General features: G+C 35.0%; 1 protein-coding gene across 2 annotated transcripts in view; it reads right to left on the bottom strand.

Moving 5' to 3' along the window:
• ELP4 (elongator acetyltransferase complex subunit 4) overlaps positions 1-20,832 on the bottom strand; it is a 247,936-nt gene that overhangs the window by 226,049 nt on the left and 1,055 nt on the right. For both annotated transcript variants that reach the window (XM_030864809.2, XM_060303384.1), the window contains exon 2: positions 14,567-14,602. In XM_030864809.2, the coding sequence (XP_030720669.1) occupies positions 14,567-14,602 (36 nt within the window). The remainder of the gene's footprint in view (positions 1-14,566; positions 14,603-20,832) is intronic.

Genomic DNA, 20,832 nt, shown 5'->3' on the forward strand with positions numbered 1-20,832 from the left:
AATTCATTACTCTACCTCAATATCTGCTCATTCTCCTCCTTTCCTGACTTCACCTAATGGTACTAACTCCAAACTTTCTCCGGCCAAAAATCGTGGGATCATACTACCTCCTGTCTCTCCCTCATTTCCTACACATTATATGGCACAGAAGTAGAAATCACCACTCTTGTGAGGGTTCTGCTAAAAGAGGGAAAATATAGGGAAATGATATTTCAAATCACAGCAGTCTAAGCAAAGCTAGTTAAACATTTAGAATCTAATATACATAACGAAATGTAGAAATAGAAAAGTTAGTTTGTGTTGTTATCCTATCAAAATTTGATAGTAAATTTATGATTAAAGTCTTAAAAGCACAGTAACAAACATTACCTCATGTTTAGATCAGGGCAATGAGTATTTTTATCACTTCAAGTTTTTTATATTATTCCTGCAGTGCCTCCTTCATAGTATCTCTTCATTGCTCAAAACTCCATGATTACATATTCCTAACCATTATAAATTGTTTTTAGCCAGGCTTTCATATCATTCATTTATTCATGCATTCGTTCATTCACTGTATCCCTATATGGTTCCCATGATCACAGAGCTTACAGTCAGTCTACTGAATAAAGTATGTGATCAGGAGTTTTCAATAAAGTATAAGTGTCATGAGAAGGTAGATACAGAATACTACAGAAGTATTTATATAAGAGGAATACTACTAATTGGGCATGAGGAGAAGGAAAGCAACAGTTAAGGATGACTTTCTGGAAGAGATATTTAAGTGGAGACCTAGAAGATGATTAGGGGTTAGGAAAAGAGAAGAAAAAAGATGCAGCAAGAAAGAACTTAAGAAAAGTCCTGTAGAGAGGTGAGAGAATGGTACTTTGATGGAATTAAAAACTTAGGGTGATAAACACAAAGCTTGAGGAAGGAGATGAGAAGATGAGAAGAGATAAGGCTAAGGTGAATCAGCAGAAGCAAATCACTAAAGGTCTTAGAGCCCAAATTAAGGAGCTTGCACCTTATGTTAAGATCAATAGAGAGCACAGAAATGTCCTAAGCAAGGATCATGATCAGATTTTCATATCATAAAGTTCACTCAGGCTACAGTATGAAAAAGGACTGAAGCAAGGGAACATTGGAGACAACTTAAGAGGCTGTTAAAATAATTTCAATGAGAGTTGTTGATTACGGTTTGAATTAGGGTTGTGGCAGCAATAATGGAGAGATGTAGACAGAGTTTTTCAATACATATTTAAATGGTTGAAAACTTTCAGCATTTAATGATTAATGGGTGTGTAGAGCGTGAGAGACAAGTACATCACTCAGGTCTCCGGCACGTGTCACTTGGTAGGTTGAATAAGCCAGGGATGAGAGGAAGAGGGACAGATTTGGAGGAATGGGGTAGAATTTGGAGATAAGGGCAGACTGTGAGTTTAGCTCTACACATACTGATTTTGAGGTGTGTGTAAGATATTCAAGAGAAAATGTTGAATAGGAAGTTGAATATGATCTCCTCATTTCTCTGTGTACCCTACATATGTAGCAATGCCTAGAGATTACTGATTACTTTTATAAGATGAGGTTTTTCCTGGTCATTCTAGTTATGGCAGGGACTGAGACCTCCCAGGGAAGAGTATACAGCACTAGAAGAGGGAATATGATGTTAGTATTTTAAGTAGAGCCAAAGGAGTCTAAAAAAACATGAGCAGAGGGGTAGAAGGAAAACCAGAACAGAATATTATAACAGAATCCAAAGAAAGGGAGTACTTCAAGGAAAGAGAGATTAACTACATCAATTGCTGCTGAGATAAAGAAGGAAGAGGCCTGAGAAGGTAGCAGGATACAAGATCAACATACAGAAATCTGTTGCATTTCTTTACACTAACAATGAAATATCAGAAAAGGAAAGTAAAAAGCAATCCCTTTTAAAATTACATAAAAACAAACAAACAAACAAAAACAAAACTTTGGAATAAACCTGACCAAGGAGGTGAAAGACCTATATGCTGAGAACTATAAAACATTGATAAAGGAAATTAAAGATGATTCAAAGAAATGGAAAGGTAACCCATATTCTTGAATTGGAAGAATTAATATTGTTAAAATGGTCATATTACCCAAAGTAATCTACAGATTTAATGCGATCCCTATCAAATTACCCATGACATTTTACACAGAATGAGAACAAATAATCCTAAAATTTATATGGAACCATAAAATACCCATAATTGCCAAAGGCTGAGGAAAAAGAACAAAGCTGGAGGCACAACCCTCCCAGACTTCAGACAACACTATAAAACTACAGTAATTAAAACAGCATGGTATTGGCACAAAAACAGACACATGATTCAATGGAGTAGAATAGAAAGCTCAGAAATAAACACACATACCTTCAGCCAATTAATCTTCAACAAAGGAGGCAAGACTATACAGTGGAGAAAAGACAGTCTCTTCAGCAAGCAGTGTTGGGAAAGCTGGATAGCCCGATGTAAACCAATGAAGTTAGAACACTTCCTCACACCACTCACAAAAATAAATTCAAAATGGCTTAAAGACTTAAATATAAGACATGACACCATAAGACTCCTAGAACAGAACTTAGGCAAAACATTCTCTGACATAAATTGTACCAGCATTTTCCTAGGCCAGTCTCCCAAGGCAACAGAAATAAAAGCAAAAATAAACAAATGGGACCTAATCAAACTTCCAAGCTTTTGCACAGCAGAGGAAACCATAAACAAAATGAAAAGACAACCTACAGAGTAGGAGAAAATATTTGCAAACAATGTGCCTGACAAGGGCTTAATTTCCAAAATGTACAAACAGCTCATACAACAACAAAAAACCAAACAACCCAATCGAAAAATGGGCAGAAGACCTAAATAGACATTTCTCCAAAGACATACAGATGGCCAATAGGCACATGAAAAGATGCTCAACTTTGCTAATTATTACAGAAATGTGCATCAAAAATACAATGAGGTAATACCTCACACTGGTCAGAATGGCCATCATTAAAAAGCCTACAAATAATAAATGGTGGAGAGGGTGTGAAGAAAAGGGGACTCTCCTACACTATTGGTGGGAATGTAAATTGGTACAGCCACTATGGAAAACAGTATGGAGGTTCCTTAAAAAACTAAAAATAGAGTTGCCATATGATCCAGCAATCCCATTCCTGGGCATATGTCCAGAGAAAACTCTCAATTCAAAAAGGTGCACCCCAATGTTCACAGCAGTACTATTTACAATAGTCAAGACATGGAAGCAACCTAAATGTCCATCAACACATGAATGGATAAAGAAGATGTAGTATAGATATACTATTGAATACTATTCAGCTATAACAAACAATGAAATGATGCCATTTGCAGCAAGAGGGATGGACCTAGAGATTATCATACTAAGTGAAGTAAGTCAGAAAGAGAAAGATAAATATCATGATATCACGTATATGTGGAATCTAAAACATGATACAAATGAATTTATTTACAAAACAGAAACAGACTCACAGACATAGAAAACAAACTTATGGTTACCAAAGGGGAAAGAGGGGGCAGGGATAAATTAGGAGTTTGGGATTAGCAGATACAAACTACTATACATAAAATCGATAACAACCAGGTCCTACTGCATAGCACAGGGAACTATATTCAATATTCTGTAATAAACCTTAATGGAAAAAAATATATATATATGGACCACTGTGCTGTACACCAGAAACTAGCACAACACTGTAAATCAGCTATACTTCAATTAAAAAAAAAAAAAAAAAGAAGGAATAGGACTGAGAAGTAACCTCTGGGTTTAGCAATGGGAAGGTCTCCAGTGTCTTGAGCTAAGGTGGTTTTAGTGAAGTGGTAGTGTGTGAAATAGACTGAGCAATGACTGAAGTATTACTAAAACATATAAGAAGTGTTACAGATCATTCAACAGGCTTGGCTATGAAACGGAAAAGAAAAAGCAATAATTGGAGAAGGTAGGGTTAAGGGAGTGGAATTTTTTTCCTTTGAAAAAACAAGTACACATAGAAAAGAGCTTAATAAAGATAGTAATGATAGGAGAAAAGAAAATTGCTATTGCCAGGTACTTGGAAAGGTAGAAGGAGAAAAGATCTAAAGTACAGGTGAGGGATTTGGTTCAAGATGGTGGAGTACAGGGATGTGCGCTTGCTCCCTCTTGTGAGAGCACTGGAATCACAACTAACTGCTGAACAGTCATTGACAGGAAGACACTGGAGCTCACCAAAAAAGATACTCCACATCCAAAGACAAAGGAGAAACCACAATGAGAAGGTAGGAGGGGTGCAACCACAATAAAATCAAATCCCATAACTGCTGGGTGGGTGACTCACAAACTGGAGAACACTTATACCACAGAAGTCCACCCCTGGGAGTGAAGGTCTGAGCCCCACGTCAGGCTTCCCAACCTGGGGGTCTGGCAAGGGGAGGAGGAATTCCTAGAGAATCAGACTTCGAAGGCTAACAGGATTTGATTCCAGGACTTCGACAGGACTGGGGGAAACAGAGACTCCACTCTTGGAGGGCACACACAAAGTAATGTGTGCATCGGGACCCAGGGGGAGGAGCAGTGACCGCATAGGAGACTGAACCAGACCTACCTGCTAGTGTTGGACGGTCTCCTGCAGAGGCGGGGGGTGGCTGTGGCTCACCATGGGGACAAGGATACTGGCAGCAGAAGTTCTGGGAAGTACTCCTTGGTGTGAGCCCACCCAGAGTCCGCCATTAGCCCCACCAAAGAGCCAGGTAGGCTCCAGTGTTGGGTCACCTCAGGCCAAACAACCAACAGGGGGGGAACCCAGACCACCCATCAGCAGACAAGTGGATTACAATTTTACTGAGCTCTGCCCACCAGAGCAACACCCAGCTCTACCCACTACCAGTCCCCCCCCATCAGGAAGCTTGCACAAGCCTCTTAGATAGCCTCATCCACCAGAGGGCAGACAGCAGAAGCAAGAAGAACTACAGTTCTGTAGCCTGTGCAAGGAAATGAAGACAGCCTAAGAGACCTCTGGGACAACATTAAAGGCAAGAATATTCACATTATAGGGATCCCAGAAGGAGAAGAGAGAGAGAAAGGACCCGAGAAAATATTTGAAGAGACTATAGTCAAAGCTTCCCTAACATGGGAAAGGAAATAGCCACCCAAGTCCAGGAAGCCACAGAGAATCCCAGGCAGGATAAACCCAAGGAGAAACATGCAGAGATGCAGCACAGTAATCAAAGTGACAAAAATTAAAGACAAAGAAAAATTATTGAAAGCAACAAGGGAAAAACAACAAATAACATACAAGGGAACTCGCATGAGGTCAACAGCTGATTTCTCTTGTTGAAACTCTACAAGCCAGAAGGGAGTGGCATTACATACTTAAAGTGATGAAAGGGAAGAACCTACAACCAAGATTACTCTACCCAGCAAGGATCTCATTCAGATTCGACAGAGAAATCAAAAGCTTTACAGCCAAGCAAAAGCTAAGAGAATTCAGCACCACCAAACCAGCTCTACAACAAATGCTAAAGGAACTTCTCTAAGTGCGAAACATAACAGAAGAAAAGGACCTACAAAAACAAACGCAAAACAATTAAGAAAATGGTCATAGGAACATACATATTGATAATTACCTTAAATGTGAATGGATTAAATGCTCCAACCAAAAGACACAGGCTCACTGAATGGATACAAAAACAAGACCCATATATATGCTGTCTACAAGAGACCCACTTCAGACCTAGGGACACATACAGACTGAAAGTGAGGGGATGGAAAAAGATATTCCATGCAAATGGAAATCAAAAGAAAGCTGGAGTAGCAATACTCATATCAGATATAATAGACTTTAAAATAAAGAATGTTACAAAAGACAAGGAAGGATACTACATAATGATCAAGGGATCAACCCAAGAAGAAGATATAACAATTGTAAATATTTATGCATCCAACATAGGAGCACCTCAATGCATAAGGCAACTGCTAACAGATCTAAAAGAGGAAATCAACAGTAATACAATAATAGTGGGGGACTTTAACACCTCACTTACACCAATGGACAGATCATCCAAACAGAATATTAATAAGGAAACACAAGCTTTAAATGACACAATAGACCAGATAAATTTAATTGATATATGTAGGACATTCCATCCAAACACAGCAGATTACACTTTCTCTTCAAGTGCACACGGATCATTCTCCAGGATAGATCACATCTTGAGTCACAAATGAAGCCTCAGTAAATTTAAGAAAATTGAAATCATATCAAGCATCTTTTCTAACCACAACGCTATGAGATTAGAAATCAATTACAGGGAAAAAAACGTAAAAAACACAAACACATGAAGGCTAAAATATACGTTACTAAATAACCAAGAGATCACTGAAGAAATCAAAGAGGAAATCAAAAAATACCTAGAGACAAATGACAATGAAAACACGACGATCCAAAACCTATGGGATCCAGCAAAAGCAGTACCAGACTGTCAGAGGGAAGTTTATAGCTATACAAACCTACCTCAAGAAACAAGAAAAATCTCAAATAATCTAACCTTACACCTAAAGGAACTAGAGAAAGAAGAACAAAACCCAAAGTTAGCAGAAGGAAAGAAATCATAAGGATCAGAGCATAAATAAATGAAATAGGAACAAAGAAAACAACAGCAAAGATCAATAAAACTAAAAGCTGGTTCTTTGAGAACATAAACAAAATTGAGAAACCTTTAGCCAGACTCATCAAGAAAAAGACGGATAGGACTCAAATTAATAAAATTAGAAATGAAAAAGGAGAAGTTACAATGGACACTGCAGAAATACAAAGCATCCTAAAAGACTACTACAAGCAACTCTATGCCAATAAAATGGACAACCTGGAAGAAATGGACAAATTCTTAGAAAGGTATAACCTTCCAAGACTGAACCAGGAAGAAATAGAAAATATGAACAGACCAATCACAAGTAATGAAATTGAAACTGTGATTAAAAATCTTCCAACAAACAAAAGTCCAGAACCAGATGGCTTCACAGGTGAATTCTATCAAACATTTAGAGAAGAGCTAACACTCATCCTTCTCAAACTCTTCCAAAAAATTGCAGAGGAAGCAACACTCCCAAACTCATTCTGTAAGGCCACCATCACCCTGATACCAAAACCAGACAAAGATACTACAAAAAAAGAAAATTACAGACCAATATCACTGATGAATATAGATGCAAAAATCCTCAACAGAATACTAGCAAACAGAATCCAACAACACATTAAAAGGATGATACACCATGATCAAGTGGGATTTATCCCAGGGATGCAAAGATTCTTCAACATATGCAAATCAATCAATGTGAGACACCATATTAACAAATTGAAGAATAAAAACCATATGATCATCTCAATAGATGCAGAAAAAGCTTTCGACAAAATTCAACACCCATTTATGATAAAAACTCTCCAGAAGGTAGGCATAGAGGGAACTTACCTCAACATAATAAAGGCCATATACGACAAACCCACAGCAAACATCATTCCCAATGGTGAAAAACTGAAAGCATTTCCTCTAAGATCAGGAACAAGACAAGGATGTCCACTCTCGCCACTATTATTCAATATAGGTTTGGATGTCCTAGTCACAGCAATCAGAGAAGAAAAAGAAATAAAAAGAATACAAATTGGAAAAGAAGAAGTAAAACTGTCACTGTTTGCAGATGACATGATACTATACATATAGAATCCTAAAGATGCCACCAGAAAACTACTAGAGCTAATTGAATTGGGAGATTGGGATTGACATATATACATTAATATGTATAAAATAGATAACTAATAAGAACCTGCCGTATAAAAAAATAAATAAAATAAAATTCAAGAAAAAAATAAAAGTACAGGTAAAAGGATGATCTCAAACAGGAGAAGGTATAACACATCTTTCCATTTGTGGATAGAGCTATGTTTTGAGGTTTGATGGTGAGAAGTTGTTTATGATGAGACTCTTACTTCTGTGTGAAATAAGTCATTTCAGAAAATGAGGGAGAAAGTGGTATTGTCTGATGTTTGAGGACCAGAGAGTTTAAAAGGCCACTGAGGTTACTGAGAAAGAAAAGGAGGTGATTAGAGTTATACAAAAGCTTGTTGGCCAACGTTCAATGCCTTCTTGAGGTTGAAGATCACGATAGTCTCTAATAAATGACGGAAATAACTAGGACGTCAGTATAGGCAGCAATGAGGTAGAGGAGGAGGAATAGCCCAAGATATAAATCTCACTCCAGAAAGGATTTTTAAGATGAGTTTTCAGGTTTTAGTATAAAATGATGATTTACTGTCAGAGAAACTTGATTGCGAATCTCAGCTACTAGGTGTGTGACCCTGGGCAAGTTACTTGGCTTCTCTCAAAATTTCAATTTCATCTTCTGTAAAATATAGACATCTCATCTGATTGTTGTGAAATTAAATGATAAAATATACATCAAGGGCTTAGCGTGATGCCCAGCACACAGTAAATCCTCACTAAATGTTAAATATTTTAATAGACTATTTAATAAGTTTTAAAGATATTAGAGTATGTTTTATATGAAATAGGTGTTATAAAAGGCAAACTGGAAAGGTTTAGAAACGATAGGAATACTAGGAAATTGAGTCTATAGAGAAAAAAATACAGAGTATCATGGAGATAAAAGAAACATAGAAGGTAAGATCATTGGAACAACTTAATTCTTGGACAATGACCAAAGGTAACTAGGAGGTGAAACATGATGGATCTGACTGGCTATAAAGCTAAACAAACAGAAACTCCCAGGTGTCTTCTGGTGGATAAAGGGTAAAAAGTCTCATCCCTGCACACTGCAGTTTGAGGAACTGGTATATGGGTTCTGAAGTTTCACAATTTGAATTGTACAAGTAGGTAGTTGAGACCAAAGACTCAGGGAAAGTAGGCTAAACTTTCCCTTTGACTAGTCCTAAATTAATACTCTCTCCTTTAGAAGGGCTCTCGCCTCTTTATTACAGGAGCATACCCTGCTGGTAGTCTCTCTTATGCATGTGTTTATACAGTTTACATATGAATACTTTTCTCCCTTCATCTCCCCTCAACTTCTGCCCATATTTTGATTCAATTTAAGCCTTTTCCATACCTCTTGCACCTGCATAAACATTTGCACATTATATATGTATTGTTCATAGTTATTCCACATGCAACCGACATCCAGTTTAAGTTCATCAAGGGTAAAAACAAAGATTCATGCTGCCTAACAGTGTTAAACACATAGTAGGCACTTAAATGTTTCAGGACAAAAGGTCAGGTGGTTTTTTCTAAAGAACTGTACTGATCAGTATGTCTTATTTCAGTCTTCCAACAAGTTTTACTACTATAAAATAAATTAAGGAGCATACAAAATACAATAATATAAAACAGCAATTGGCAAGCTTTTTCTTAAAAGAGAGTAAATATTTCGGGCTTGCGAACCATACAGTCTCTGTTGAAACTACTTAACTATGCTCTTGTAGCACAAAAGAAGCCATAAACAATGTGCAAATAAATACAGCATGGTTGTATTCCAATCTTTATAGATAAATCGCCAGCCAGCAGGTTGTAGTTTGCCAAGTCGGGTACCATAAGGAAAATGCTTAGAATATATTACATGTTGTAAAAGGAAAACATAGCTCAGCAAACTCAAAAAGTTCGAAGACAACTGATGAGAAAATACTATACTATCCTTTGAGAGATATATTGGGAGCGCTTGTTTTTTGCTATTATATGAAATAATACCAAATTAAATCTATGAAAAGTATGATATTCTAAGGTGATCCCCATGATCCTGTTTCCTGGTATATGTCTGTGTAATCTCTTCACTTTGAATATGGGTGGAACCTGTAACTTGCTTTTAACCCAAAGTATATGGCAAAGGTGATGGGACATCATTTCTGTTACATAAAACTGTGACATCTGTCTTGTTGAGAGACATTCTTCCTTACTGGTCTTGAAGAAATAAGATGTCGGTTGTGAGAGAGTGCCTCTGGCTGACAGCAAGGAACTGAATGCTGTCAACCACCGTGTGAGCTTGGAAGCAGATCCTTCCTTCTTCTGCCAAACCTTCAGTGAGAACCCAGCCCTGACTGATATCTTGACTGTCCGCTTGCAGAGGACCCAGCTAAGCTGTGCCTGGACTCCTGACCCACACAAATTGTGAGATGATAAATGTGTGTATTTTTAAGCTATTAAGTTTATGTTAATATTGTCACACAGCAATAGGTAACTAATACAGAAGTACACTTATAGCTGGTTGTAATTAATTGTTTAAAAGCATATTTTTCTCCTACTTCTAGATCTAAAATTATATAATTAACCTAAGAGACTAAATTAAAAATAATGCTTTCATAAATGTCACATAACTTGTATTTCAATTACTGACCTCTATTAAATCTTTTTGATGCTCACTAGCTCCACATATGGACCAAGATCCTTTATGTAAAAAGAAGCTGTGTGAACTTTAAATATTTATGCCATCCTTTCACTTTTGATACTTTTCAGGTGCTCCATATTTACCCGTGTACCAGACTGTCAGAAAGCGATTTAAATATAAAACATCTCAAAACCTATTCCAGTACTGAAGGATGAAACATGTTCTAAGAAAACTCTATCTTTGATTTTCAAAGTAAATGTAGGAGCCCCTTAGTTCTTCAATCTATTGCTCAGAGAAGGGCCTTTTAAGTATTCATATTCATTTATTTTGTTGCATTCCGAAGGTCTAAAGTAGACCTACCATGGGTTTTCTGGCAGTGCTCACTGTCTCCAGTTTCCATAGTTACATTGCTTCTGAAACCGTAAATCCACTACTCTGTTACGCCACACTCACGTGCATGTACACACTGAGACACAGAGTTGCCTTGGTAAATTAGAGAATGGTTAAAATGTTCACAGTCTATATTGAAAAGTTATTAATGCAAATCATCTTCGGCTTTAATTTTCTCTCACTTGTGGAATAAAAAAATCTTTGAGTGATGAGCAGTATAGTAATGGCCTAAGCTCCTAACCACTGACCTTAAATCTCCATATTTGGTTTGTATTTCGAACTATTCATCCATTTCTTAAGGCAGAATTCATCTGTTGTACAAGCTGTATTGACCAGGAAACGGAGAAAAGTAGAAAACCTAGTAGATAAGATTCCTTCTGCTAATCTAATCTCTCAAAGAAATGTAAAAATGCTTCCAAATTTTGTTTTAAGATTTCCTAGAGAAAACAAGCTAACAGATAATAAAACTAAGTTTACTTAAGTTATACATATTTTTAAAAATCTTATACACTTAGAAGGAGTTGATAGTAGGGCATAAACAATAATGAGATGATTAAAAATATTAGCTTTATGGAAAGACCAGACTATAAAGGCAAGGCCTTTGCTTTATACTTGTTATATTGTTTTATGCAATTATTAATTCAACAAATAGTTACTGAATACCTAGTTTAATACTTGGTGAATTGATATTTCACCAAAGGCAGACCCTTTTTTTCTTATCTGTCACTGTGCTTTAGTTATTCTTATTTGAGTTTTTCCTTATTATATATTGTCAAAAAATCTCCTTAGCTAGATCACCAAGTTCATTAGACATGTGTTGTTTCCGCATAACTGCTGACATCAACACTAAGCTTTCTGTCACTATGTAACAAGGATCCTCTTCCTCCAGCTTTCAGTAACATGGACCTTCTCCCTTTACAGCCTCATTGGCAGTGTCCTCAAAGTACAGAGTTCTACTAACGATCTCTTTACAGTGATTTAGGCATTTTCTAATGTGTTCCTCAAAATCCTTCCAGCCCTTGCCCACTGCCTGGTTCTAAAGCCACTCCCATATTTTTATTTTATATTTGTTATGGAAGCACTCACTTTTAAAACACCAAAATCTGTTATGAAATAACATTTTCAATGTTTGCAGAAGATGATTGCCTACTTAGAAAATTCAAGTGAATCTATAAACAATTCAAAAGTTGCTGGTTATAAGATGGATATACAAAAGTCAATAGCAGTCCCTTGTACAGCTACAATCAACAATAAAGTGTAGTAATAATAAACACATCTATTATGGTATTAACTTACGTTGTAATTATTTACTTTACTTAGGTCTCCTCTTTAAGAGAAGAGAGTAACTCATTTATATTTGTAACCCCAATATCTAGCATGCACCTGGGTGTTCAACGAACATTTTTTGAATGAATTATCAGTCGTCATTAGATTCTTAGTATCATTCACATATACTTCTACTGGAGAAAAGAATTAAAATTTAGCTGGATATTTTTTAAACCATTATAATAATCTCCAGATTTTTGTTCAAAGAGAAAAGTCCCAGGTTCAAATCATGAAATGCCATTCTTCACTTTTCACCTATTTGGACTGGTAAAGATTAAAATGTTTGATAATGCACATTGTTGTTAAGGGTAAGGGTAACCTAATATTCTTATAACAGTTGATTGAAGTATAAGGTAGCATAACCTCTTGGCCGAGCAATCTAATATCTAATACAATTTAACATGCTTCTATCAAGTAAGCCTATATCTTGGAATTTATTCTATAGATACTATATACTTATATGTGTATGCAGACCTTATATATAAGACTTGTATAATAAGATTGTTAGTAACAGAAAATAATGAGTTAAACTTATCAGTAGAGAATGATTTAAGTAAATTGTGGCATAACTATACAATAAAATCCTATTCAGCTGTCGAGAAGAATGAGGTATACCTATATGAAGGCACATGGACTGATCTCTAACATGTATTAAGCAGAAAAAGCAAGGTGCTGAATGCTCCCATGTATATTAGTTATGTTGAAATATTTGGGTGGGAAACCCAGGACAGTATTGTCCCTGGGTATGGGGAGTGAGGAACTGAAAGGACAACCCAATTTTTCTACATGTCCTTTTACATTTTCTGTATTTATATACTTGTATCAAAACTGTGAATTATTTTTTCCCAAAATTCCTTCAATCATTCTTTACTTACTAAAAGATAAATTTAAAAACTGCAACTGACATGACCGTTTCTAGAATTTAAGCATAAGTCACACTAAATTTGGAGTTATTGTATTCAGTTCTGGGCACAGTTAAAGAGACAATGCCAGGGACTTCCCTGGTGGTGCAATGGTTAAGAATCTGCCTGCCAATGCAGGAGACACGGGTTCGAGCCCGGGTCCGGGAAGATCCCACATGCCACGGAGCAACTAAGCCCATGCGTCACAACTACTGAGTGTGTGCTCTAGAGCCCGCGAGCCACAACTACTGAGCCCATGTGCCACAACTCCTGAAGCCCACATGCTCTAGGGCCCACGCACCGCAACGATGAGTAGCCCCTACTCACCACGACTAGAGAAAAGCCCACATGCAGCAACAAAGACCCAACGCAGCCATAAATAAATAAATAAATAAATTTAAAAAAAAAAAAAAGAGACAATGCCAGACCAAAAGGTGCGACACGAGAACAACCAGGAGAGTGAGGAGTGTGAAACCAGTTTAAGAAACTATGTCTAGGGCTTCCCTGGTGGCGCAGTGGTTGAGAGTCTGCCTGCCGATGCAGGGGACACGGGTTCGTGCCCCGGTCCGGGAGAATCCCACATGCCGCGGAGCGGCTGGGCCCGTGAGCCATGGCCGCTGAGCCTGCGCGTCCGGAGCCTGTGCTCCGCAACGGGAGAGGCCACAACAGTGAGAGGCCCGCGTACCACAAACTATGTCTATTTAGTTTGGAGAAGATTTGAGGTGATTAAATAGTTATTTTCAAATATTTTAAGAGTGTCATGTTTAAGAGTATCAGAAGACAAAACTAGGAACAACAAACTTGTTACAGGCATACAAATTAAACATTAATATACAGAACTTTCTAATAAATCATACATTTTCAATAACAAAGCATTGCTTTGTAAAGTAGCGAGCCCTTTAAACTAGATAATCTGTACTCAAATGGTGCTTGATACCTGTCAAGGATTATGGAAAAGTGATTTGTGGCCAAATGGGAGCTTTGATTATATAACTGCCAAGGTTTATTTCAATTCCAAGATTCTATGATCTAAACTTAAAAAAAAGCTAAGTAGGGTTATGTATCTGTATTTAAGTAAGAACCAATGAAGCTTTAAAGATGAACAAAAATGTGATTTGTCAGTTTGTTACTTTTCTTTCAGTTAGAAGACAATTATGATAAAAATCTGTGATATATACAATGGGCTTATGTGTACATCAACTTATCAAATGAATCACTGTAATAATCCCAATCTAAATACTGAGATTCTCCAAAAAATCTATTGGCATTAATTTTAGTTTTTTTAAAACAAATGCAGGGCGAAGCACTGTGAACATTTTTAAATTATAAGAGCTACATTTTCATATATATATTTTCCTAATTCATTTCAAGTTCAGATTAACATTTTAATTTAAATTAGAACTTAAGGCAATTCCTCTTTAATTTACCTTAACTCTTGTATAATTTACCTTAACTCTTGTAGAGTGTTAAATACGTAATCTCAGAATAGGCAAACCCATAAAATCATTATGCACAAGAGAAAACCGTGACTGGGAAGAGCAAAGTATGTATGCTAGACTAACCAATTAGAAGAACTGTTCCAACGGCCAAACCTCCACCTGGAAATGAAACAAAACCAAGAAGAAAATTAATCTACCTTTTCACATTATCTTTAGCATAAAAGTTAGGCATTATCAAGGACAGGTACTTCAATAACTTTAAAATTGCAGTTAAAAACAACATTTTAATTACCTTTGCAATACTTTGCTTAAGGTGCTATTATGAAATAATTACATATTATATGTAATTATACACTACACATTACAATTACTTTCATAATATACTGTACTATCCTCCTTTCTCCTGTGTTAGGACCATGCAGCATTCAACATAACCGGTTAAGCGATCCATAAATGTTATATTTAGCACTTGCTAATAAATTAGCTCAATAGCTGAGACCTAAATGTGCACAGTAACCTAACTACAACAGAAGTACAACATAGAAAAGAAAGGTTACTGTAAGAGAAATTCCACTTTAATATTTATTCTCAAATTTAATAAGCCTTGGAAAAAAACCCCTGATAATTAAAACGAATTTTTTCCATTATTAACAATATACACAAAGTCAGGACATACTCTAAATATTTTTGTCATTTCAAACAAAAAAGGCACAATCACAAAACACATTTTCAATTTTACTAGAAAATGTTATTTTAAATATCTGAATTAGGGTAATATGATCATAAACATATAACTCAAATAGTTTATTAGAAATCAATTTAAAATCAACTTTTAGGAAACTAGAACAACATCAGAAAGATAAAGACATTCAATCATTTGACTCTTGATATTTTGTTTGTAAAACCACTTGTAAAAGTATTACTATGTATAATTAATGTTGTAAACGCTAACAAATTCACTTAGAAATTTAAGAATGTGTACACAAAGAATGAAATGTACTTAAAGTATAATTAATTTAAAAAGAAACTAAAAATTGCTGGACAGTTGAAGACATTACTAGCGTTTTGCTTGTTTGCACAAAATGGTGAAACATTTAGAATAACAATAAAGAACTTTTCCTCAAAAAAGTTTTGTAGTGGCGAACACTACATAGAAAAACCTACCATGAAAAATTCATTTGACAGTGCTTATTTTTTGCCTTGCAAATAAGCATAAATAACTGTTATGTTTCAAAGAATTTGAAATTTGGTAACATGCATGCACACAGAATACAATCCAACATTTGGGGACTTTATAAAGAAAACATTCCAAATTGTTAGAAAAGAATTTTTTAAAAAATGAAACCAATACATTTATATATTTTTAAATGGATTTTTTATGGAAACAAATATGTATTTTACTTTCACATTGAGATAAGTTCCTTCATTTTAGCATTTAAAGCCACACCAGACTACACAGGATAACTCCAAATGTTGGTCAAGCTAAAAGATTAACATAAACTGAAATACGTGTGATGATAATAACCATAAAGGATCAGAGCAAATTTTCTTTGGGACAAGATTAAATATTTAATTTTATAGTTTGTGCTACATATAGACCACTACTTTTTAATCCATTTGAAACACTTTAAATCACACTTTCCAACTCCTTACTTCACTATTTTCCCTTACATGCAAAAATAAATATTTAACTACGTAATCATCATTTTGTGTATTTGAGATGAAATAATACAAGCACATAACAGATACTGCAGTGTCTAGTCTACAGCAAGTACTATAAAAAAGTTAGCTGCCTTTCTTTCTATAACTTAATTTTTATAGGAAGGATTTAGATTTATTATCTAAACTTCTTTGGGTCTACATTCATATCTCCTCAAATTAGCAAGTTATATAAGGCCTCCATGTCGAATAGTTAGAGAAGTATTTTCTGAATTATATTCACAGTGAAATAATGAGAACAGATAAAGAAATAGTTTCCCTATTAAATGAAGTGATACCTTACTCAGGTGACTTGCCCAAGGAGGTACAGTAAGAGCTACCCTTACGAGTCTGGCAATTATTTTCTGACTAGAAATTAATGATACACTAAAACTGTATCATTAGATAAATGGTGATCACCTTAACAGTAAATCAGACTAGGCTAAGGCAGTTTTCTGTAAGAATGAGTCAAACAATCCACTGTTCCTGATAATTCAGGAACCACCCCTCGAATTTTTAAAATCTCACATATATTAAAATTCTGATGTTTGGAAAATTTGAACATTACTTAAAACAAGATAATATGAAGACAGTTTAATGACTTTTATCAGCCAAATTAATATTCTATCAGGACTTCTCCTACAAAAAGGCAACTCTATTTTTCTAATGGGCTATATAATGTAAATTCACTAGACTCAAATTTGAATTGGCCCTAGTCAATGTTGGTCATTTGGAAGGTTGGTCATGGGAAATAAGAAGCCACCTTATTATTTGTAAATCAAGTTTTTATTCTATGTATATGAGGTAAAATTATTTGACATGTACATACACACACACATATAGCAGCAAAGTTCCTCTATTCTTCCAAACTTCATTTTAGTGTGTGACAAGACCCCACATTTCCCCAAAATACTTCTGTATAAGGTATTTTGAAATAACTCACTTGATATACTGAGGTTCTAGTTATATTTTAAACTAGAGTAAATTTGAATAAGTTTGTAGTCATGCTCCCTACCAAAAACTGAAAAGCTTAAACAACCAATCATGACAAGATGTCTTGACATGGCATGTTCAACAAAAGTTAGTTTTAATACATCTTTAAATTCAGTAATCTATTAGTAACTTCAAAAGCAACACAGATTTCACACTAATAGTTCCCAATTAAAATAGAAATAAAATAGTTCCTAATAGTCCACTAAAATGTCTGACATGTAAGTAATGTGGTAAGTAAGCACTCGTCTTATTTCTATAATGAAACATACAAAGGAGTAAAATGGTCTTATGGCCTCCTCTTCTCTTTAATCATATCTTAGGGAAATCATCAATATTCTAAGTCACTAAGCAAATAAACTGTTGGTTTTACTTCTAGACCTTTTAAAGAAGTATATTAAGTTATTCTCCAGCTTACTAAAAAATATGGGTAGAATATTTTATCAACTTGTAAGACTACATGAGTTTGAAAGCTTGAAGATACTTTGCAAGTCTGATATCTTAAAGTATTAATTTCATCAAGCTTTTACATTTTAAAAAAATGACAGCATTTTGTCTTAAAACTAGAAAAAAACCTGATAGTGTAAAAACATCAGAAAATTTAAGATTTTAAGTGCTAATATCTTTTTTTTTAAATATGAAGGAAAGAATTAAAAAAAATTCATGTGAATAGTTAGAACGTGATATATTAATTTAGAGGGAGAAAATTCAATCCCACACACTTCCCCCAAAAAATCTTTAATTAAGCTATAAATTTAGGGTGAATGAGGTCAAATTAATATATTAGAATATTAAGGTCCAGAAGTGTTATCTTATTTTACAACAAGGGCAACTCGTTTTTCAAAGTTAGAGGAAGTAAAAGAGAAAACAAATAAAAGTCAGGAAAGATAAGTGATTTATACCAGTCCTTTCCAGTGCTCTCTATAAATGGTTTTGCTTAAAATTATAGAAAGGCATTTTAGGGAAAATGCAACGTTAAAAACCAGTTCATATTCTTGGTTCATGGCAATATCCTTAACTACTTAACTAATGCCACACTTCAAATTAAATTGCAGTTATGTCATTAACAGGTCTACTTTTTCTTCTCTCTCTAGGAGGTATGAAACATCCCAACAACTCCTGATTATCACAACTATTGGCTGGGCAAATATGGGAATCAAAAAAGACAAGCCATCAGCAATGAGAATGGTTCTGTAGATTAAATTACACAAAACAATTTTACATAGCAATACAAGGGAATAAGCTACTTTTACTTTAAATGTACAGCTATCAATTGTTAAAATGTCACAACCAGGATTATGTTAAATATATAATCCAAGATCTATGCATATCATCCCACACTCCAGATTAAGATATAGTGGAGCAAAGGAACTACAACCACCAGTATTTATTTTTTCACAGCAGTGTTGAAAATGGCAGCTACCCTCAAGCTTCTTCAGAGTCCTCTTCCTGGACTATTATTTACCCCTAATCCCTATTTCCATTCACTTGACTGTCAAAATTTTAAAAGTTCTGAACAGCACAGAGTTAAGCCAGTTAAACCTGAGAAGTCATCGTTCCTTCGAATATCTTTTTGAAGGATGAGACTGGGGGTTAATATGGTCCTAAAATGGACTATATATCCTAGAAAAAGTGAAATTCTGCCAGAATCCTTTACCTACTGTATAATCTCTCTTTGGAAATTCCTGGAAGAAGAAAAATGACATATTTACATATGGTGTCCTTAAATAACAACATAAATGTCCTGGAAAGGCAGGATTGAGAAACTGGGTTAGGAAATCTCAGAACTTAAAAAATTAGCCAACTTGGGAAAGGTATATCGATATCTAACAATAAAATAAGCTGTCAGAACAAAAATATTTAATACAATTAGATCATGTAAAAGATGCAGTAATAGGGAATTCTCAAGTTTATAAAACACTTTCGAGTAAGCAATGGAAATATTAGCATATCATCAAATAACTAATATTCAATTAGCCTATATTATGCCTTTCAAATATGTTTTGCATCTGCACTTAAAATTACAATAATGTCCCAGTGGCAGTAGTAAAATATCACTGCAGTGTATGTCAGTGACAATACAATATTTACTCGTTACGCAGTAACCACAGAATATATATAGGCAAGAATCACAGTATCACAGTAGAGTTTCATCATTCTAATATCATAAAATCCTACTGTCATTACATTTTGTCACAATATGTTTATATTAGACTTGTCACAATCTGAGTCAAATAACATTTTAGAACAACAATATAATCTGAATTGCTTTTACTTTTGTGTATACACATTAGCAGCCAAATGTTTCACATTCAAATAATGGTTTAATGAAAAACAAATGTATAGGGTTTGCTCCATAGGGCCACACAAAATAGAAAATCAAAATACAAAAATGCCTTAAGAAGTTAAGAACAACTGAAATACTTCTGGACAGTTTATTATTCCAAATGTAGTAACTCCTTTTATAACAATGTCTTCAACTCCTGTGCAATTTGAGAATTAACTGTATACATGCAAAACATATTTCAAAATATCCAAAAACTGATACTTATTTCAATCATCTTAATGAACACTAATTTTTACCATAAGCTTGTTAGAATCAAATTATTAGAGTCCCCATCCCCAAGCAAATCTGGAAAAATTTTAAATTACAGTTCAAGTTTATATCACTGTAGAAACATGTGAGGAAGGTGCTTTGGGTCACCTTTCTGGTGGGTGCTTTAAGAGACTATATGGTTAAATCTTTAGGCTTAGATTCAATAACTGGTTAAAAACACTTGAAAAGAGTTCTCAGAAATTTGAAACAGTTGCGCATAGTGCAGAGCACTAAATGTGGAGCTTAAAGATCAGCCCAGATTGTCACTAGTTTTGTGACTCTGTTCATGTTAGTTAATCTCTGAGTCTGATTTTAGAACTCAAACACATAATTCCATCCTATGTGTTTCATAATCTCTTGTCCAGGCTTTTTCCTACACAATATTTTTCCTTCAACCAAAAACTTATTTAGAATCTACTACGTGCCAGGTACTGTGCTAGGCACATTTTGTTATTCTAATGAGGAACTGAAAGTATAATGTTAAAAATGTGACCTTTTTGTTTGGAGAGTTTCAAGATCAAGTGAATGAAGTTACATATCTCCATTGAGTTACAAAAAGGAAAAAGAAAAAAATTAAAGACTAGGAACAGCCTCCAACCTTTAAGTTTAAATATAGGACGACACCAAGTAAGGCTCACAAGGGAAAGAAAGTGAGACAAATATTTGCTAACTAGATATTTTGAATCATTTCTGTTTATAGTACCATGCAATTAAGGAAGGCAACAGTCTTGAAACAATTAAGGGAAAATACTTAGATTTATGTATAAATAACCAGGATCCAGTTAAGGTCATGAAATAACAGAGGCAAGAAGCCATACTCTTTTTCATTGGCCTCGTCATTTTCTATTGCACTAAACCTATCTGAAAAGCCTACTTGTGGGAAAAAAAATTACAGAGAGAAAAATGTCAAGGGAAGTACAAGAACAAGCAATGGCATTTGTAATATTTTATGAAAGTGTACAAGGCTTAACTGACACATCTCACCCTATAAAAATGTTATGAAATATAAACATGGACCAATTTTAGTAAAGTAGCATTCTGATAGGAATTAACTAATTTACAAGCCTTAACACTGCAGCTTTGTCCTACCAATCTAATCTGTTCA

This window comes from Globicephala melas, chromosome 8, assembly GCF_963455315.2.
Source record: "Globicephala melas chromosome 8, mGloMel1.2, whole genome shotgun sequence".
Lineage (NCBI taxonomy): Eukaryota > Metazoa > Chordata > Mammalia > Artiodactyla > Delphinidae > Globicephala > Globicephala melas.